Raw genomic sequence first — 18,976 nt, 5'->3', positions numbered from 1 at the left:
CTGTTCGGGGAGGTGGAGGAGGTGGCGGCGGAGCTGAAGGGACCCAAGCCCTGCGTGACGGAGGCCGACGAGGAGGGGTGGCTGCTCGTCAACCTGCCTGGTGAGTCTCACACCGCTGACGGAGGGCTGATCCTCTCGCATGACAGCGACTAACATTCGAGGTGCTGACGGGGGTGATGGGGGGGGGGGGGGGGGGGGGGGGGGGGGGGCGAGGTGCTCTCAGAACCCGGTTCTCTGTGAACGTGGATCTCCTACGACGTGAGGATCCTCAGGCAGAACATTATGACATAATTAACGGGTCAACACAACTAATGATGTGACTCTTTTATGTTCTGTGTTTCCTTACCCCCCCCCCCCCCCCCCTCCCTCCCCCCCCACCTTCTTCCTCTCCTGATCTATTTGACACCCCCCCCCCCCCACACTGGTATGTGTGCGCGTGCGTATGTGATCCCTTAAAATAACCCCCCCCCTTTCAACCCGCATGGCTTTTTCTTTTTTCTTTAACCTCCCACGTTTGCATCCACGCCCGTCTTTATCTCTATCGGCCGTCTCGTCCCACGAAGGGTCTGAGGCTGTGACGGGACCCCCGGCGAGTGCACAATCCCTCCCAGATAGCAACCAATCGAATCCTCACGTCACACGCACGAGGACCGACTGCCCGGCCCCGGTGTCCCCCCACCCGCCTCACAAGCGCCGCAGGACGCACCGGGGCCGGGCGGCGCCGTCGGACCCCTCGTTTCGCCCGAGCGCGTCGCTCTCGGGCGCGGTGACCCCGCCGAGACGGGCCGGGCTGCCCACGCCCTCCTGCACCCCGTCGGTGTCCCCCGGCTCCGGGAGTGAGTGCGGGGGGGGTCGCGGGAGAGGCTGCATGGATGAGAGCTGGTTTGTCACCCCTCCCCCCTGTTTCACTGCAGAGGGCGCCACGGCGGAGGCCAGCCCGATGGAGGACCTGCTCATCGAGCACCCCAGCATGTCCGTGTACGTCTCCCCGAGCAGCTTCTCCATGGTCTCCACCGTCAACCTGTCCGTGGTGGGAGAGGAGAGCATGGTCAGCCTGGCAGGCAGCGTGAGGTGAGGACACTCTCTAATGGTGGCTGCCCTTTGACCTTCACACAGTCACCAGCTTTTTGTATATAGAAATAGATATATAAATATATTTATATTTATATATATATATATAAATATAAATATATTTATATATATATATGTATATATATTTATATATATATATATATTTATATTTATAAATATATATATATATATTTATAAATATATATATATATATTTATAAATATATATATATATATATATATATATATATATTTATATATATAAATATATATATATATATATATATATATATATAAAAATATATTTATATATATATATAATATATAAAAATGTTTGGATATATATATATATTTATATATATATATATATTTATATATATGGATGGATGGATGGATGGATGGATGGATGGATATATATATATATTTATATATATATATAAATATATTTATATATATATATAAATATATATATAAATAAAAATGTTTGGATATATATATTAATATATATATAAAAAATGTTATCTCCCTTCGCAGCAGGGTGGCAGAACCAGCCTCCGCCCCCGCCACCCGCGGCACCGTGCCCACCAGGGTGAGCCGTGGAGCAGCCGCCCAGGCTGGAGCTCTGGCCAAGGTCACCCAGGTGGCCCGGGTCCAGCGCGGCAAAGCCCGCATGGAGCGACGCCACCTGGGCCGCAACCGCATCCAACGGCAAAACCGCACCAGGGAGCAGGTCCCTCGCCACGCGGGCCACGCCCGGAACACCTTCCTCCACCAGCCCAGCAAGCGCAACATCTGCCACTGAACTCTAGGGGGCGTCGTTCACACCGAGGGCATTAGCAGAGCGTCGGCACCTCCACGCCAGATTAAATGTATTCACTCCTGGCAATTTTGTTTCTGCTTTAATTTCTGCACATTATATTCAAAAGTACACTCAGATACCAGTAGACCCGTAGCTTTTCTTTTGGGTCCCTCCCGGTGGTTTGATGCCCTGTTGTGAACCAAGCGCTCTGAGGAGGTCTGTGTCGACCGTTTAAATACTTGTTGTCCATTGCAGTATCCAAACAAGAAAAAAACTACAAAAAAAGGTTATACTTAGAAAGAATAATGTCTGAAAAACCACGACAAGTTTAGCATTCTTAGTGAAGTATTATGTTTCATTTCACTCTTCCCCAAGGCATGTTTCTTTTTATTATTATTTATTAATTCAATCATGAAGTTTTACATTTTTGAACAATTTAAATAAACCGCGTGTACTTTAAGACGTTTTCCGACGGTAACCATGGAGACGGAGATGAGGCAACCCTTCGTAAACAACCGAGTGTCTCACTTTCTTTTTGTTTTAATTCAGAAACAGACATCATTATTAAAAACAGGCCGGCTAGTTAGCGAGCTAGCTTCTCCACGGGCGGCGGGCTACTTCCATCATGCTTTCATGCTACTCTGGTGGCAGGAACCGAGTCGTGGAAAGTCGTCACTCATTCGATTAGAATGGGAACGCCTGTTATACTCCCATTCTGTTCCTGTGACACTTATATTATATAGTCTCTCTCTCTCTCTCTGTTCCACCAGGAGAAACTACACTTCTGGCTTTTAAAGCCAACAAAAATAGCAAAAAGAGAAGATCGCTCACACGGCATGACGATCACATAGACGTAAAGTGTGTGTGTGTGTGTGTGTGTGTGTGTGTGTGTGCGTGTGAGCTGAGATCTTACGTTATCCATGTTGAACACCAAAAGAAAAAAAGGAAAGTCCGTCCTTTTATTTGTACATTTTGGTTGAAAAGGTCCCTGAGGAGAAAAGGGGCGGAGCCTCCAACAGCCTGACCAATAGCGGTCCTCCCCCCCCCCCATTGGACACATTCAGGACATCCTCTTGCATGAGGTGGTGCAGGTGCAACCCCGTTACCGCCCCCTCCTTACGGATATGTATTCAACAACAATAGTAAACAATGGTGCTGACTAACGCTTGTAAATTATTTGAGACGTGGATGTAAGTTGTGAGTCAAAGTTTTAGCGGCGTGCCGTGAGCTTGTTTTTATTTTATTTATTTTTCTTCTTTTGTGATGTTTTGATTCAAATTGTGTGTGAGAAAGTGTACACCGACACATTAAACGCAAAAACAAAAAACTCTTAAAAAAAACAACAACAACATGAATAATGGTGATTTATTCCCTCTTGTAAATATTACAGAAACATTTGATAACGTCTCCGGTGGGCCAACACGTGCACGTCGTTGCCCTTCGAATGCAGTTTCTTTTTTAGTTTTTTTTTTTAGATTGCACCGTGAATAATAAATAATAAATAAATAAAAAAACAGCCATCCAGAGGTTTCCCTGAGCACAGCGCTGTGGACGCAGAATGTGGTTTTAATATTATATATTACATAGTGTGTGTGTTTTAAATTGTGTTCGCCTGGAGGGTTCAAGTCAGATCGTGTGGAAAATATAACAAAATGTCTCGTTTAGATTATCCAGATAGGAGAAATGCATTATTTTACCCCTTTTAGTTTTAATTCTTGCCAACGACAATATTCTGTTTTATTCAATAATCTCTTAAAGGGACAGTTGACCAGAAATACATTTTTCAATCTTACCTGTTGTGCCATTTTCAGTAGAGCGACATATAGTCCAGTTAACTTCCCCCAAAACAATCTACATTAATATATATATTTATATAAATATACAGTATATATATATATATAGAAAGAGAGAGAGACAAGTAAGAGCAAAACCTTTTTTTTTATTATTATTTTGGGTTGAACTGTTCCCTTTAATATCTGTTAATTTATTATATAATTATGAATTTATTCTGTTTAAAGGTGACTATTATGTGTCCTGTCGATTCCTCTGAATTGTGCAGGAGATCTGAGGTGATGGGTCGAACACACACACACACACACACACACACACACACACACACACACACACACACACACACACACACAGAATTCCTCACTATTCTAACTGATTGTGTTTGAGGTTAATATTCTGTCGTAAAGTCGTTCATAGAGTGTGAAAACAGGCTGATACTGAGAGATGGCAGCTGAATGTGTGTGCGTGTGTGTGTGTGCGTGTGTGTGTGCGTGTGTGTGTGCGTGCGCACAAAACACAATGTGAAGACCACCACAACCACGTCCTGTCTGCCTCAGTTTTATTCCTTTCTTTCTTGTTGTGATTTTTGGTTTTGGGGTGAAAGGTCGTGCAGCGACGGGGAGAGGACGCCTGTATGTGGACAGGGATATATATATATATATATATATATGTATATATATATAAAATAAAATGTATGTAAAGAAAAACAACTATAGAACATGCTTGTATTTTCCCATTTAGTTATTCCCAGTTTGAAAGAGAGGCGCTGAATGTTTCATCTGTTTTATGAAATGATGGCAGCTTAAAAACACGTCACATAATAATAAAAAAATGAAATATATAGACAAAATGTGGTGTATCTGATATCTACAGTGTGGTGATTGTGCCTTTCACTACTACTATGTTTTGGTTTTTATTTCCAGCGTCCATTCAGAAAACACAGGTACCCGCCCAGAAAGAACAAAAGAAAAGAAACAATAAATACTCAGGTTAACACCTGAATCTTGTGTCATTATTTTAATATTAAGGCTGCATTCTGGATCCTTTGCTCAGGTAAAAGTACCACAATGGAAATATATATTAAAATAAATAATGATCAGGAAAATGTGATATCAATATTTAATAGTTAAAGTACTCAATGCCCCGAGTCAGTGTTACATTATTGTATTATTTGATCATTATTACTGATGCATTAAGCATTATTTCTAAGTGGTGGCTGGTCAAGAGAAAGTTTAACATGCACTATAGTAGTTTAAGTTATTAATAATAATAATAATAATAGAATCAAGAAATATATATTTTTATTTACAGTTCTTACATTTTAGAATAAAAATCTATACAGACATAAAAAAAAGTTATGAGAAAAACAGAACTGAGACATTATAATAAAATATGTGCGGTAAATAGTTGGTGTATATGATAAACGAGGGGAGCTGTGATTAAGTTTGAAATACAGGAATTGTCACTGTAAATACAATGTACAGTGCATCCGGAAAGTATTCACAGAGCTTCACTTTTTCCACATTGAATTCATTATTTTCCTCAACATTCTACACACAACAACCCATAATGACAAAGTGAAAACTGTGGCAGCAATTACAGCCTCAAGTCTTCTTGGGTATGACTCCACAGGCTCGGCACACCTATTTCGGGGCAGCTTCTCCCATTCTTCTTTGCAGAACCTCTCAAGTTCCATCAGGTTGGATGGGCAGCGTCGGTGCACAGCCAGAGATGTTCAATGGGGTTCAAGTCCGGGCTCTGGCTGGGCCTCTCCAGGACATTCACAGAGTCCTTTGTTATCTTCGGGTCGTTGTCCTGTTGGAAGATGACCCGTCGGCCCAGTCGGAGCTCCAGAGCGCTCTGGAGCATGTTTTCATCCAGGATGTCTCTGTACATTGCTGCATTCATCTTTCCCTCAATCCTGACTAGTCTCCCAGTTCCTCCTGCTGAAGAACATCCCCACAGCATGATGCTGCCACCACCATGCTCCACTGTAGGGATGGTATTGGCCAGGTGAGGAGCCGTGCCTGGTCTCCTCCAGACATGACGCTTGGCATTCAGGCCAAAGAGTTCAATCTTTGTTTCATCAGACCAGAGAATGTTGTTTCTCATGGTCTGAGAGTCCTTCAGGTGAGCTGTCATGTGCTTTTTACTGAGGAGTGGCTTCCGTCTGGCCACTCTACCAAACAGGCCTGATTTGTGGAGTGCTGCAGAGATGGTTGTCCTTCTGGAAGGTTCTCCTCTCTTCATAGAACAACACTGGAGCTCTGTCAGAGTGACCATCGGGTTCCTGGTCACCTCCCTGACTGAGGCCCTTCTCCCTGATCGCTCAGTTGGCTGGGGGTCCAACTCTAAGAAGAGTCCTGGTGGTTCCAAACTTCTTCCATTTCCAGATGATGGAGGCCACTGTGCTCATTGGGACTTTCAATGCTGCAGACATTGTTCTGTACCCTTCACCAGATCTGTGCCTCGATACAATTCTGTCTCGGAGGTCTACGGATAATTCCTTGGACTTCATGGCTTGGTTTATGCTCTGATATGCTGTGGTACCTTATACATACAGGTGTGTGCCTTTCTAAATCATGTCCAATCAACTGAATTTAGCACAAGTGGACCCCAATCAAGTTGTAGAAACATCTCGAGGATGATCAGTGGAAACAGGATGCACCTGAGCTACATGTTGAGTGTCATGGCAAAGGCTGTGAATACTTATGTACATGTTATGTTTCCGTTCTTTATTTTTAATAGATTTTTAATAGATGCAAAAAACAGTTTTCACTTTGGCATTATGGGTTGTTGTGTGTAGAATGTTGAGGAAAATAATGAATTTAATCCATTTTGGAATAAGGCTGTAACATAACAACATGTGGAAAAAGTGAAGCGCTGTGAATACTTTCCGGATGCTCTGTACATCACAGCACATATATATATATATATATATATATATATATATATATATATATATATATATATATAAATAAATACATGACGACAGGGTTGATCCGAGTCCAACGGCCTGGCTCTTGACTGACGGAGGCCACACTTTCCATCCACTCCCGTGCCAGAGTGGCACGTCATGGCGTGGGTGTGGTCCAAGTTGAGTTTACAGCATGCATGTTCCGGGGCGGCTGAACTGGATGACTGCCCGGCCCACTAGAACCAGTGTTGCATGAAAAGGGAGTTTCACCTACCTGGTTAACTTTAGCCCGGGTAGCCTGATAATCACGCCGCGCTGGTTGCAGAAAAATGAGCCAAACAAAGTTGTGGATCGCGTGGTGATAGCGACATGCTTTGAGAACGGCTGTCGAGTCAGCTAGCTCCATGGCTAATTCCACAATGCTTTCATCCCACACAACATAAGAAACATTGATTATTTTTTTTAAATAATTTACCCTACACTTCTATAGTACCTACTGCATTCTTCGTTTGAGTCTTTTATTGCAAATCCTCACGCGGAAGTTCGCCCGCTACAACGGTGGCGATGGCTAAAAAGAAATGGCTGCCGCCGTGCCCATGCTGCCCCATTGATTTGAATGGGGGAACGTCCATTATATCTGCTTCTCGCTGACAATTTAATTGGTTATAATTGGTGATAATGATCTTTAACAATGAAATAAAACAAGGCTCCCAGGGAGGGACCTCAGGTGAGGTCCGGGAGCAGGTGACACTTTCCAGCAAAGTGGATTGACAAGAAAATATAACGTGGGAGTGGCCGAGGGTGTGTAATCTGTGTAATCGGAGCAGACCTGTCGTGACCTGTCTGGCCGCTTCACCTGTAATTAACATACTAACATACTTAGCAGAGAGAGAGAGACTCGGGAAGGCCGTCGGAGGAGTTTCATCGCCATTGAAACCCGTTCTCCTTGAAGCGCCTGTGTGCAGCCGGCACTGATTTCGGCCTTTCGACGGTTGGTGGCGATTTAACGACGAGCGAAGTAAGTCTGACATTGCCGACGCGCGGCCATTACTATTTTTTCTCCGTGGATAATGTCTATTGTAATAATGTAATCTTTCGTGAGTTGTACGTTTAAAAATAACGTCACGTTGATCCGAGTCTTCGGGGGTGCGCGCTCGCATTTCAACCGTCTTCTACCGGTTTTTTCGCTGATCTGCGCAACGTCAGACCAACTTCCCCCCCCTCGCTCGCCGTCGCGTTCTGTGGTCAACGGTGACCGGTGTTACGCTCTGACGGGCGACCGTGTTAACTGAAGGCTTTCGGCCGAACGGAAACGTAGCTGTCCTCGTTAATGCCGCATTGTTAAATCATTATTTTTAAATGTATGTATATATATTTATATACGATGTATATGAGAGGGTTTTTACATTGCATTGAATAGTTAAACGATGCGGCATTCACGAGGGCAGCTGCGTGTTCTCGTTCACGCGTTCGGCTGAAGGTACCCCGTTAAACACGGTCGCCTGTTAAACCGTAACACCGGAAGAGCCGCGCGCATCCTTCCCCCTTTTTTTTAATTATTTTTTACCTGCCATGTTAAAACACAACACCGACACCGACACCGTCGAGGATGATTGTTTTTATTTAACGACGCGTATGTCAACACACCGGTGAGTGAAACTAACCGTTCGTTACGTCATTAACGGAGAAAACCGCTCGCGCTCCGGCGGTTGGCTCTGTGATTTGGTGGTTTTTAAAACGGCAATAATGCTTTTTTTTATTACTATAATTATTTCGTATTTTCATCATAATGTAATTATTATAATATAACATCAACATTAATCTGATGTTATATTCATATTTTTCAACGTAACGTGTAAATATTTTCTGCGCCATAAAGAGACGGAAGCGGCACGTTGTACGTCACGCGGCGTAAATAACTAATATCTTTAAAATGTCTCTGCTGCAGGTGGCGGCCCACAACATGACCGGGGAAACTGCATCATCACCACCTTCATCTTCACCTTCAGAGCTGAAGAATATACACACCTGCAGGAAGTAGAAGGGGCATTTTTTAAAGGAGCATCCAGGGATTTCTCTCCCCGACAATAACACAGGTGTAACTGGAGATGTGGATATCGTGTCCCGAGTGCCCCCGCGCCCCCTACCGGAGATAAAGATACCGATAAGCACCGGGGTCGACGCGTCGCCATGCACAGCTCTGCGCCCGACACGGTGGTCGGGCGCCCGGCGCCGGACAAAGCCGCCAACCCGGAGACGACCCTGGGGAGCGGCGCCTTCTCCCCCGTGGACTACATGAGCATCACCAGCTTCCCCCGGCTGCCGGAGCACGACGGCGCCGCCGGGGAGAACACGCCGAAGCCACGCAAAGAGGACGACGGCGTCCTGAGCGAGCAAGACGCAGGTGAGTCGACGCCTGTAGAAGTGTTGCGCAACTGCTACTGCACTTAAACACCTCGTGAAGGTACTTTAAAAACCTCCTCGGTCGTGGTTTTTTTTTTATAGCCACGATGACACACACGCACACACAAAAACAGCTTTGTCAACAAAAACAAACAAACCAACGCGCTTGTGAGACCTTAAAATACTATATTTAATGTCTTCTATAGGTTTCTGGGTTGTCTTATCGCCAGATCTTCAAGTCTAATCTGAAAAAACAACATTTCTCATGGTTGGATTGATACACACCCAAGTGTGTGTGTGTGTGTGTGTGTGTGTGTGTGTGTGTGTGCAGTCGGGTTAAAAACGAAGGCCACGTTTGTAGAAGACGGGTGTTGCGTCACACACACACACACACACACACCTGGGTTGACTTTGTTTTTGTGTATATTTGATGCCCATGTTTATGAAGGGTTAATAGATATAAAATTAGATTTTAAAAAAGTCACATTTACAGTATTTTACAATATTATTAATCCCAAAATAACACTGATGTTTTTAAGACCGTGGAAAGCAGTCAAATGAGTATTTTAAATATTTCATAGAATAGAATTAGAGGAAGCGCTCGCTCACTTTGCACCACAGCGAGATAATAACAACAACAATAAATAATAACAATGCATTTTATTTGTAAAGCACTTTTCACCCATTCGTTTTGTTCTCTCCCCCCCCCCTCGTGCACGTTGTCACGACCCCAGACCCCGACGGGTTCATGAAGCCGGGCCGCCTCCAGCGCATCCCGTCCTCGGCCTCGGACCTGGCCAGCCACGAGGTCGCGTCCCTGCGCGAGACCTCCAGAGACCCCTTTAAGGAGGACTGCGCCTGCCAGAGGGACGGACTGACGGTCATCATCACGGCATGCCTCACCTTCGCCACCGGGGTCACGGTCGCCCTCATCATGCAGATCTACTTCGGGGACCCCCAGGTAGGTGTGTGTGTGTGTGTGTGTGTGTGTGTGTGTGTGTGCGTCCTCAGTTCATCTCCAGCTCTGTGTTCTCCTGCCTCCAGATCTTCAACCAGGGCGCGGTGGTGACGGACGCGGCCCACTGCACGTCCCTGGGCTTCGCCGTCCTCGGTAAACAGGGCTCCAGCGTGGACGCCGCCATCGCCGCCGCCCTCTGCCTGGGAATCGTCCACCCGCACACGTCCGGCATCGGCGGGTGAGTCGGACGTGAATCCCCCCCCACCCCCCTTCCCCCCCCTTGACCGGACTTCCTCTCGAAGAACCGAAAGCCGCTGAACGCTCGGCGCTCTGCTCTCGTGTTTTCAGCGGCGGCGTGATGTTGGTGCACGACATCCGCAAGAACGAGACGAGGGTCATCGACTTCAGAGAGACGGCGCCGTCCGCCCTCAACGAGGAGATGCTGCAGGCCAGACTCCAGCTGGACGTGAGGCCTTGGTTTGGTTTTCCTTTGTTGTTCTGGTGTTTACACTTAGACCGCATATCAGATAGCGTTTGTTCAATTCTAATATGACGTAGATTTTTTATTTCCTTTTTTAAAGTTTTTGACCCATTTATTTGTTGCGTCACGTGATGCTTTTTTTAGGTTGTTAATCTTCTCCAAAGGGCAGTTAAGGAAGTGTGTAATAAACCCGTCGGTTGTTTACGTTCATGGGGGCGGGGCCTGAAGCGACGAGCTGTCAGTGGTGACGAGTCGGAGGCTAACCGCTCCTCTCATTGGACGAGAGCTGGTTTTTAGCTTCCAGCAGAAGAAATACCAACCATGCCTTTTTAAAAAAAAAAAAAAAAGGGTTACACTTGAATTGTAATTACCGTTTAAATAATAAAAATGAAATCATTTTTTAATCTTTGTATTTTTGGGCTGTGTAATCGGCCGTTTCATTTCGTTCAGCTCGACTGTATTTTCTGTGCAATAATAGTTGTAATAGTTATTCTGTCTGTATATTTAATATTTCAGTTATTGTAGATTCTTTACTGTTTTTATTATCGCTCATTCGCTTAAAATAATACTTGTTAACTTGTTTTTTATTACTGTCATGCTGTAAGTCCTGTAAACGTCTCTGCTGCGGGACAAACAAAGGATCCTCTTATCTTATCTTAATTATTTTACTACTAGTTAAGATAGCCATTGTTTTTAAAGATGGATCCACACAGCTTATCAATTCAACTCAAGCAAAGACGGCGTTACCGGATCAAAGTGGTAATCCTGTTTTCTACCAGCTGAGTGCGACCAGAAGACGTCTCTATGTTATTGTTGTTGTTGTTGTTGTTGTTATTGTTATTGGTTTAACGTGTGCACCCTGTTCCTGTGGTTGTGTTTCAGCCCGGCCTGCTGGTGGGAGTCCCGGGCATGCTCAGTGGGATGCAACAGGCCCACCAGCTCTACGGCAGGTACGCCATTGTTACGTCATTCTATTGTTATGTTATTCTATTGTTACATCATTCTATTGTTATGGCATTCTATTGTTACATCATTCTATTGTTATTGTTATTATATTGTTATGTTGTTCTATTGTTATGTTATTCTATTGTTACATCATTCTATTGTTATGGTATTCTATTGTTACATCATTCTATTGTTACGTCATTATATTGCTGTGTTATTCTATTGTTACGTCATTATATTGTTACGTCATTATATTGCTGTGTTATTCTATTGTTACATCATTCTATTGTTATTGGTATTCTATTGTTACGTCATTCTATTGTTCTATTATATTGTTACGTAATTCTATTGTTCGCCACAATAGCCGTGTTCAGATTGTTTACCTGATCTATTATCCATTTAGACTCAAGTGTTACAATATTGTGGAATATATATATATATATATATATACATATATATATTACATTTCTAAAAAAGTAAACGATCGTTCATGACTTTTGACTTCCCCAGAATGCCGTGGAAGGATGTGGTTGCCATGGCAGCAGAAGTGGCCAGAGATGGATTCAATGTGACCCATGACCTCGGTAGGTGAGGAGTCAGGACGCCGTGGTCAAGAGACTCATGTCAACATTAGCATCTCTCTCTCTGTATTTCATTGTCTCTCTCTCTCCCTGCCTCTCTCTCTCTCTGTATTTCATTGTCTCTCTCTCTTTCTCTCATTCTCTCTCTCCCTCTCTCTCTCTCTCTCCCTTTCTCTCTCTCTCTCATTGTCTCTCTCTCTCTCTCTCTCATTGTCTCTCTCCCTCTCTCTCTCATTGTCTCTCTCCCTCTCTCTCTCTCTCTCCCTCTCTCTCCCTTTCTCTCTCTCTCTCATTCTCTCTCTCCCTCTCTCTCTCCCTTTCTCTCTCTCTCTCATTCTCTCTCTCCCTCTCTCCCTCTCTCTCTCCCTTTCTCTCTCTCTCTCATTGTCTCTCTCCCTCTCTCTCTCTCCAGCTGAAGCTCTGGCTAAGGTGAAGGACCTGAACATGTCGGATGCGTTCCAGGACCTCTTCCTCCCCGGTGGCGAGGCTCTCCCGTCCGGGCTGCTGACCAGGCGGCTCGACTTGGCGGCCATCTTGGACGCCGTCTCGGCCGAGGGGTTGTCCGAGTTCTACGGAGGAAACCTGACGCAGGAAATGACATCAGCAGTGAGGAAGAACGTTCTCTCACTGTGTCTTTTATAGATCCACTTTAACAAAAGATGGTGTTCATTCATCTCACAGTCACATGAACTTCATTGTCTTCATTGTCTTCACAAGCACATCCTAACTTAAAAGAGTATTAATATACCGTCAAATAACTAGAAATAATGATAAGTAACGTAACAGTGATGACAGTGTGCAGGACGAGGATTACTCTGCATTTCTTTTCACCAGGTGCAAGCGAGAGGCGGCGTGCTCACCGAGGAGGACTTTGGGAACTACAGCACGGTGTTACAGCAGCCAGCGGAGATCCTCTACCAAGGTACCAATACATCACCTTTTACTGGGAGAGATATATATATATATTATACCTGTGTATATATTAGATATAGATATAATATATATATATATTTATATAAAATATATATATTTAATATATATATATATTTATATAAAATATATATATTTAATATATATATATATATATATATATATATATTATACCTGTATATATAATATATATATATATATATTTAATATATATTTATATAAAATATATATATTTTATATATATATATATATTTTATACCTGTGTATATATATATAATATATTTATATAATATATATATATATATATATTTAAGATATATATATATATTATATATACATATAATATATATACATATATAATATATATTTATATAATATATATATATTTATATATAGATATAATATATCTATATTATATTATATATATATGTATGTATATATATATATATATATATATACATACACATATATATATATATATATATATATATACATACATACATACATACATACATACATACATACATACATACATACATATATATTTCTGGGGTTCCAGAATCTGTCGGCAACAAGACAATATAACGGAAGCGTTCTGGTGTCCGTTTGTAATTTTGAGTATCGACCAATCACGTCGGAGCGTCCGCGTGTGGAGGTGGAGCTGCCTCATGGCGACCGGCCGTCTCCGGACCATAATCGCGTCTTTCATGGGTTTGAAATGAGCTCGTAAACCGGCCGCGTGTTGTTTCGCCGATCCAGACTTTTTAACATTTTCTCCACCGTGTGATTTGCCGGCGGGTCTCTGAAGGTCACCACGTGATGGCGGCCCCGGCACCGCACGCGGGCGTCGCCCTGATCGCCGCCCTCAACATCCTGGAAGGCTACAACATCACCAGCCAGGTGCCCAGAAACAGCACCCACCACTGGATCGCGGAGGTAAGGTCACGAGGCCCGCGTGAGCACGCCACGGCGAGGCCGGGGCGATCGGGACTGACTGGGTTCACTCTGCCTCACTCCCCTCCCCCATCCCCCCATCCCCCCCCCCAGGCGCTGAAGATAGCCCTCGCCCTCGCCAGCGGACTGGGAGACCCCATGTACGACGCTTCCATCTCGGAGGTCGTCGCCAAGATGCTGAGGTAGAGATCCTGACACATTGTTTTAAACCAATGGGAGTCATGTTGATGAATGTGAAGAGGCGGGGACAACCGCATCATTTAATATGCAGGAGGTCACTTTGAGGCCGCGGCCATACGATGTCGATCCATAATCAATAAGCCCCTCTGTTGCTCCCTTCTCCAAGTAAATCCCAGGCCTCCGTCCTCCGCCAGATGATCAACGACTCTCAGGCCTTCCCCGTCGCCCACTACGCGCCGTCTTTCACCTTGGAGACGGGTGCCGCCGCCGCCCAGGTGATGGTCATGGGCCCGGACGACCACATCGTGTCTGTGATGAGGTGCGAAACCGCTTTACCTTGAGTGACGGGTACCTTGAGTGACGGGTACCTTGAGTGACGGTACCTTGAGTGACGGGTACCTTGAGTTGAGTGACGGGTACCTTGAGTGACGGGTACCTTGAGTGACGGGTACCTTGAGTTGAGTGACGGGTACCTTGAGTGACGGTACCTTGAGTTACGGGTACCTTGAGTGACGGGTACCTTGAGTTGAGTGACGGGTACCTTGAGTGACGGTACCTTGAGTTACGGGTACCTTGAGTGACGGGTACCTTGAGTGACGGTACCTTGAGTGACGGGTACCTTGAGTTGAGTGACGGGTACCTTGAGTGACGGTACCTTGAGTTACGGGTACCTTGAGTGACGGGTACCTTGAGTTGAGTGACGGGTACCTTGAGTGACGGTACCTTGAGTTACGGGTACCTTGAGTGACGGGTACCTTGAGTGACGGTACCTTGAGTGACGGGTACCTTGAGTGACGGTACCTTGAGTGACGGGTACCTTGAGTTGAGTGACGGGTACCTTGAGTGACGGGTACCTTGAGTTGAGTGACGGGTACCTTGAGTGACGGTACCTTGAGTTACGGGTACCTTGAGTGACGGGTACCTTGAGTGACGGTACCTTGAGTGACGGGTACCTTGAGTGACGGTACCTTGAGTGACGGGTACCTTGAGTGACGGTACCTTGAGTGATGGGTACCTTGAGTGATGGGTACCTTGAGTTACGGGTACCTTGAGTGACGGGTACCTTGAGTGACGGTACCTTGAGTTACGGGTACCTTGAGTGACGGGTACCTTGAGTGACGGGTACCTTGAGTGACGGTTACCTTGAGTGACGGTACCTTGAGTGACGGTTACCTTGAGTTGAGTGACGGGTACCTTGAGTGACGGTTACCTTGAGTGACGGTACCTTGAGTGACGGGTACCTTCAGTGACGGTACCTTGAGTGATGGGTACCTTGAGTGACGGTACCTTGAGTGACGGGTACCTTGAGTGACGGTACCTTGAGTGATGGGTACCTTGAGTTACGGGTACCTTGAGTGACGGGTACCTTGAGTGACGGTACCTTGAGTGATGGGTACCTTGAGTGATGGGTACCTTGAGTTACGGGTACCTTGAGTGACGGGTACCTTGAGTGACGGTACCTTGAGTTACGGGTACCTTGAGTGATGGGTACCTTGAGTGATGGGTACCTTGAGTTACGGGTACCTTGAGTGACGGGTACCTTGAGTGACGGTACCTTGAGTTACGGGTACCTTGAGTGACGGGTACCTTGAGTGACGGGTACCTTGAGTGACGGTTACCTTGAGTGACGGTACCTTGAGTGACGGTTACCTTGAGTTGAGTGACGGGTACCTTGAGTGACGGTTACCTTGAGTGAAGGTACCTTGAGTGACGGTTACCTTGAGTTGAGTGACGGGTACCTTGAGTGACGGTTACCTTGAGTGAAGGTACCTTGAGTGACGGTTACCTTGAGTTGAGTGATGGGTACCTTGAGTGACGGTTACCTTGAGTGACGGTACCTTGAGTGACGGGTACCTTCAGTGACGGTACCTTGAGTGATGGGTACCTTGAGTGACGGTACCTTGAGTGACGGGTACCTTACCTTGAGTGACGGGTACCTTCAGTGACGGTACCTTGAGTGATGGGTACCTTGAGTGACGGTACCTTGAGTGACGGGTACCTTACCTTGAGTGACGGGTACCTTGAGTGACGGGTACCTTGAGTGACGGGTACCTTGAGTGACGGTTACCTTGAGTGACGGGTACCTTGAGTGACGGGTACCTTGAGTGACGGGTACCTTGAGTGACGGGTACCTTGAGTGAGGCCTCCATCTCTCTGGAGACGCATCGCTGCAACGGGCTTAAAGTATTTTATAAACGCCCCTTTTTGCTAAGTGAGTCATTTTCTCATAGACTTCTTTATGCAAATAGAGTCGTCGCCCCCTGCTGGTGAGTCGAGAGAATGCACGTTTTAAAACGTCATAAAGTTGATGTTTTTAAGTTTTAGATTAGACTTTACTTTATTCATTCCCAGGGGTAAATTTATTTACATCTTTTACAACTGTACAATAAAATAAAATAGCAGGATAAAATAAATAAATAAAATAAATTGAAATAAATTAATATAATAAAATAGCAGGATAAAATAAAATAGCAAGATAAAATAAAATAGCAGGATAAAATAAATAAATAAATAAAATAAAGTGAAATAAATGAATATAATAAAATAGCAGGATAAAATAAATAAAATAGCAGGATGAAATAAAATAGCAGGATAAAATAAATTAAATTAAATAGCAGGCGAGCGTCGTACGATAGAATAAACCAGCTGGAAACGTTTCCCTTTTCTTTTCAGCTCCCTCAACAAACCGTTCGGCAGCGGCATCGTGACTCCTTCAGGAATCCTCCTGAACAGTCAGATCCTGGATTTCTCCTGGGCCAACAAAACGCCGGGCTCATTGCCGAACCCGGTAACCCTGCATCCTCTCTCTTCTCATGTCATTAATAGCCGTCTCCGTGCATCGCTCTGAGTCCTCGTGTTGTTGTTGTTGTTGTTGTTGTTGTGCAGCATAACAGCCTGCAGCCTGGGAAGAGGCCCATGTCCTTCCTGATGCCCACGGCAGTGAGGCCCGCCGTGGGCATGTGCGGCACTTACGTGGCCGTGGGATCCTCCGACGGAGAGAAAGCTCTCAGCGGCATCACGCAGGTTCGTTGTGGTCGCCGCGCTCGTCGACGGTTCCACGTGTGTGTGTGCGTGTGTGTGTGTGTGTGTGTGTGTGTGTGTGTGTGTGCGTGTGTGTGTGCGTGTGCGTGTCGTCATTCTGCTTTACGCCCCCTTCACAGGTGCTGATGAACGTCCTGTCTTCGCGTAAGAACATGAGCGACAGCTTGGCGTACGGACGCCTGCACCCGCACCTGCAGCCCAACACGCTGCTGGTGGACTGTGAGTTCTTCTTCACGTGTTTGTGTGTATCAGGACTTCCTGTGCTCCAAACAGAGGAGTTACCAAAAGAATCGGTGTGAAGCAAACACTGCAAACAGTTCACGCTGGCTTCCATCTCTAGTTTCAAGTCTTCTTCAATACAGAACGATGTTCATTTAGTAAATTATGGTCATTTAGAGTCAAACAGACCATAAAGCAGGGGATGCTTTAGGGGAGGGGCTACAAGGTGATTGACAGGTCGACGCCACAATGTTGTCCGTGAACCGCCCGCCTCAATTCACCCCCCCCCCCCCCCCTCTCTCTCTCTCCCACAGCCGAGTTCCAGGACGAAGACGTGGAGCTGCTGCAGGCCAAAGGTCACAAGGTGGAGCGGAGAGACGTCCTCTCATTGGTGGAGGGCACCCGGAGGACCAATGACCTCATCATAGGGGTGAAAGACCCCCGCAGCGCTGACGCCTCCGCCCTCACTATGTCCATCGTGCCCTAGTGCCCCCCCAATATTACCCCATAATCACACATAATTAAGTAGCGGTGCCGCTATGTGATCGATGGTCAGTCAGACACGTGGATCATTTTAGCCGACGCACAGAAGCTCACCGGCATCGAGCCTCCGGCCCCCGTCCCGTCCCGTCCGTGTGTCGTCGTTTCCCCCCCCCCCCCCCCCCCCCGTCACGCCGAGCGAGAAGTAACACAACCATTTGCATGTTCAGCTTTGCAACTCTCCCGCTTGCCTAGAAGAAACCCGAGAGGCGGAGCCAAACCCTCGCGCGGCGGCGTGTAACTGTTCGATGTCGTCTGGTGCAGCCGCTGGAAGTTTTAACCCTCACCATTTTCTTTTATTCACACAAAGTGCAGAATTATACATTTTGACGGGTCACCGGTTAAATATCACTATCGCATATGTGTATTTAAATATATAATTTATTAAATTTTAAGCTTGTCGCTTACGCAGGGATACTTGTTTTTAGAACAGGAATTAATCTGATTTATTTACTGATGGACTGAATGTAATGTCTGTTTTTATATGAACGTTTGTCAAGCTGTATAAAATTACATATATATATATATATATAGTGAGTAAGAAGCTCCCTGTTACCCCGGTGGGGGCCATGCTGACTGATCAAATGTTGTTGGGCACTCGTGCAATATGATGACTGTGGATGCTCGTTTCCTGTACTGTGGACAACCTTGAGGCGCACGCATTGACACACCTGTTGTTTGTTTTCACGTGCATTTGTATCTGATTTTAATTGATTTTAAATCAGCACCGTTCAGACCCTAAGAAATAAAAAATATTTGCACACATCCCAACGATGAAGAATGTCGGCCCCATTTGTTCCTCCGTACGTGCACATTTATAACCTGTTTTTAATAATAACATTTATTTTGGGGCATTGTGGCAATCGAACTTTAAAGTGTGTATTTTAGTTGGATTAATGGATTAAAAGCGTACATTTTTTTAAAATTAATTTCAGAAAATACGTTTTCAGGCAAAAAAAATATTTTGTCATTAAAATGTTTATTAAATTCAACAAATTAACGTTTTACAAAAAAAAAACATTTGAATCTTAATGTCAATATAATTCAGAAAATATTTTTTCGGGCTAAAATAAATTGTCCTTAAAATGTTTATTAAATTTAACAAATTAACATTTTACAAAAAAACATTTGAATCTTAATGTCAATATTAAAAAAAACTGCTTTCA

The 18,976-nt window shown here is 44.9% G+C and overlaps 2 protein-coding genes across 6 annotated transcripts in view; both read left to right on the top strand.

Annotated features, from left to right (window-relative positions):
• LOC117733502 (tumor protein p53-inducible nuclear protein 2) overlaps window positions 1–3,360 on the top strand; it is a 7,968-nt gene extending 4,608 nt beyond the window's left edge. For 3 of the 4 annotated variants that reach the window (XM_034537202.1, XM_034537204.1, XM_034537203.1), the window contains exons 2-4: window positions 1–100; window positions 564–1,071; window positions 1,605–3,360. The exon at window positions 1–100 is cut by the window's left edge and continues 218 nt beyond it. In XM_034537202.1, the coding sequence (XP_034393093.1) occupies window positions 1–100; window positions 564–1,071; window positions 1,605–1,872 (876 nt within the window). In that variant the 3' untranslated portion in view covers window positions 1,873–3,360. The remainder of the gene's footprint in view (window positions 101–563; window positions 1,072–1,604) is intronic. The other variant, XM_034537205.1, reaches the window with a different exon arrangement.
• Window positions 3,361–7,426: 4,066 nt separating this feature from the next.
• Window positions 7,427–18,581, top strand: LOC117733665 (glutathione hydrolase 7). 2 transcript variants are annotated; one of them, XM_034537461.1, is made up of 16 exons: window positions 7,427–7,595; window positions 8,526–8,981; window positions 9,715–9,941; window positions 10,025–10,176; window positions 10,287–10,404; window positions 11,302–11,369; window positions 11,875–11,948; window positions 12,358–12,551; window positions 12,780–12,867; window positions 13,684–13,811; window positions 13,923–14,011; window positions 14,176–14,328; window positions 16,683–16,797; window positions 16,896–17,033; window positions 17,171–17,270; window positions 17,585–18,581. In XM_034537461.1, exons 2-16 carry the CDS (start codon window positions 8,768–8,770, stop codon window positions 17,755–17,757), a joined length of 2,031 nt encoding a protein of 676 aa, XP_034393352.1. In that variant the 5' UTR covers window positions 7,427–7,595; window positions 8,526–8,767; the 3' UTR covers window positions 17,758–18,581. The 2 variants fall into 2 exon arrangements, with proteins under 2 accessions (XP_034393352.1, XP_034393351.1); XM_034537460.1 differs by lacking the exon at window positions 7,427–7,595 and adding an exon at window positions 7,849–8,226.
• The last annotated feature ends 395 nt before the right edge of the window (window positions 18,582–18,976 follow it).

The sequence above is a fragment of the Cyclopterus lumpus genome, chromosome 7, assembly GCF_009769545.1.
Source record: "Cyclopterus lumpus isolate fCycLum1 chromosome 7, fCycLum1.pri, whole genome shotgun sequence".
NCBI classification, from domain to species: Eukaryota; Metazoa; Chordata; class Actinopteri; order Perciformes; family Cyclopteridae; genus Cyclopterus; species Cyclopterus lumpus.
Note: the sequence above shows the minus strand (reverse complement) of the source record. Positions and strands in the feature narration are given on the sequence as shown.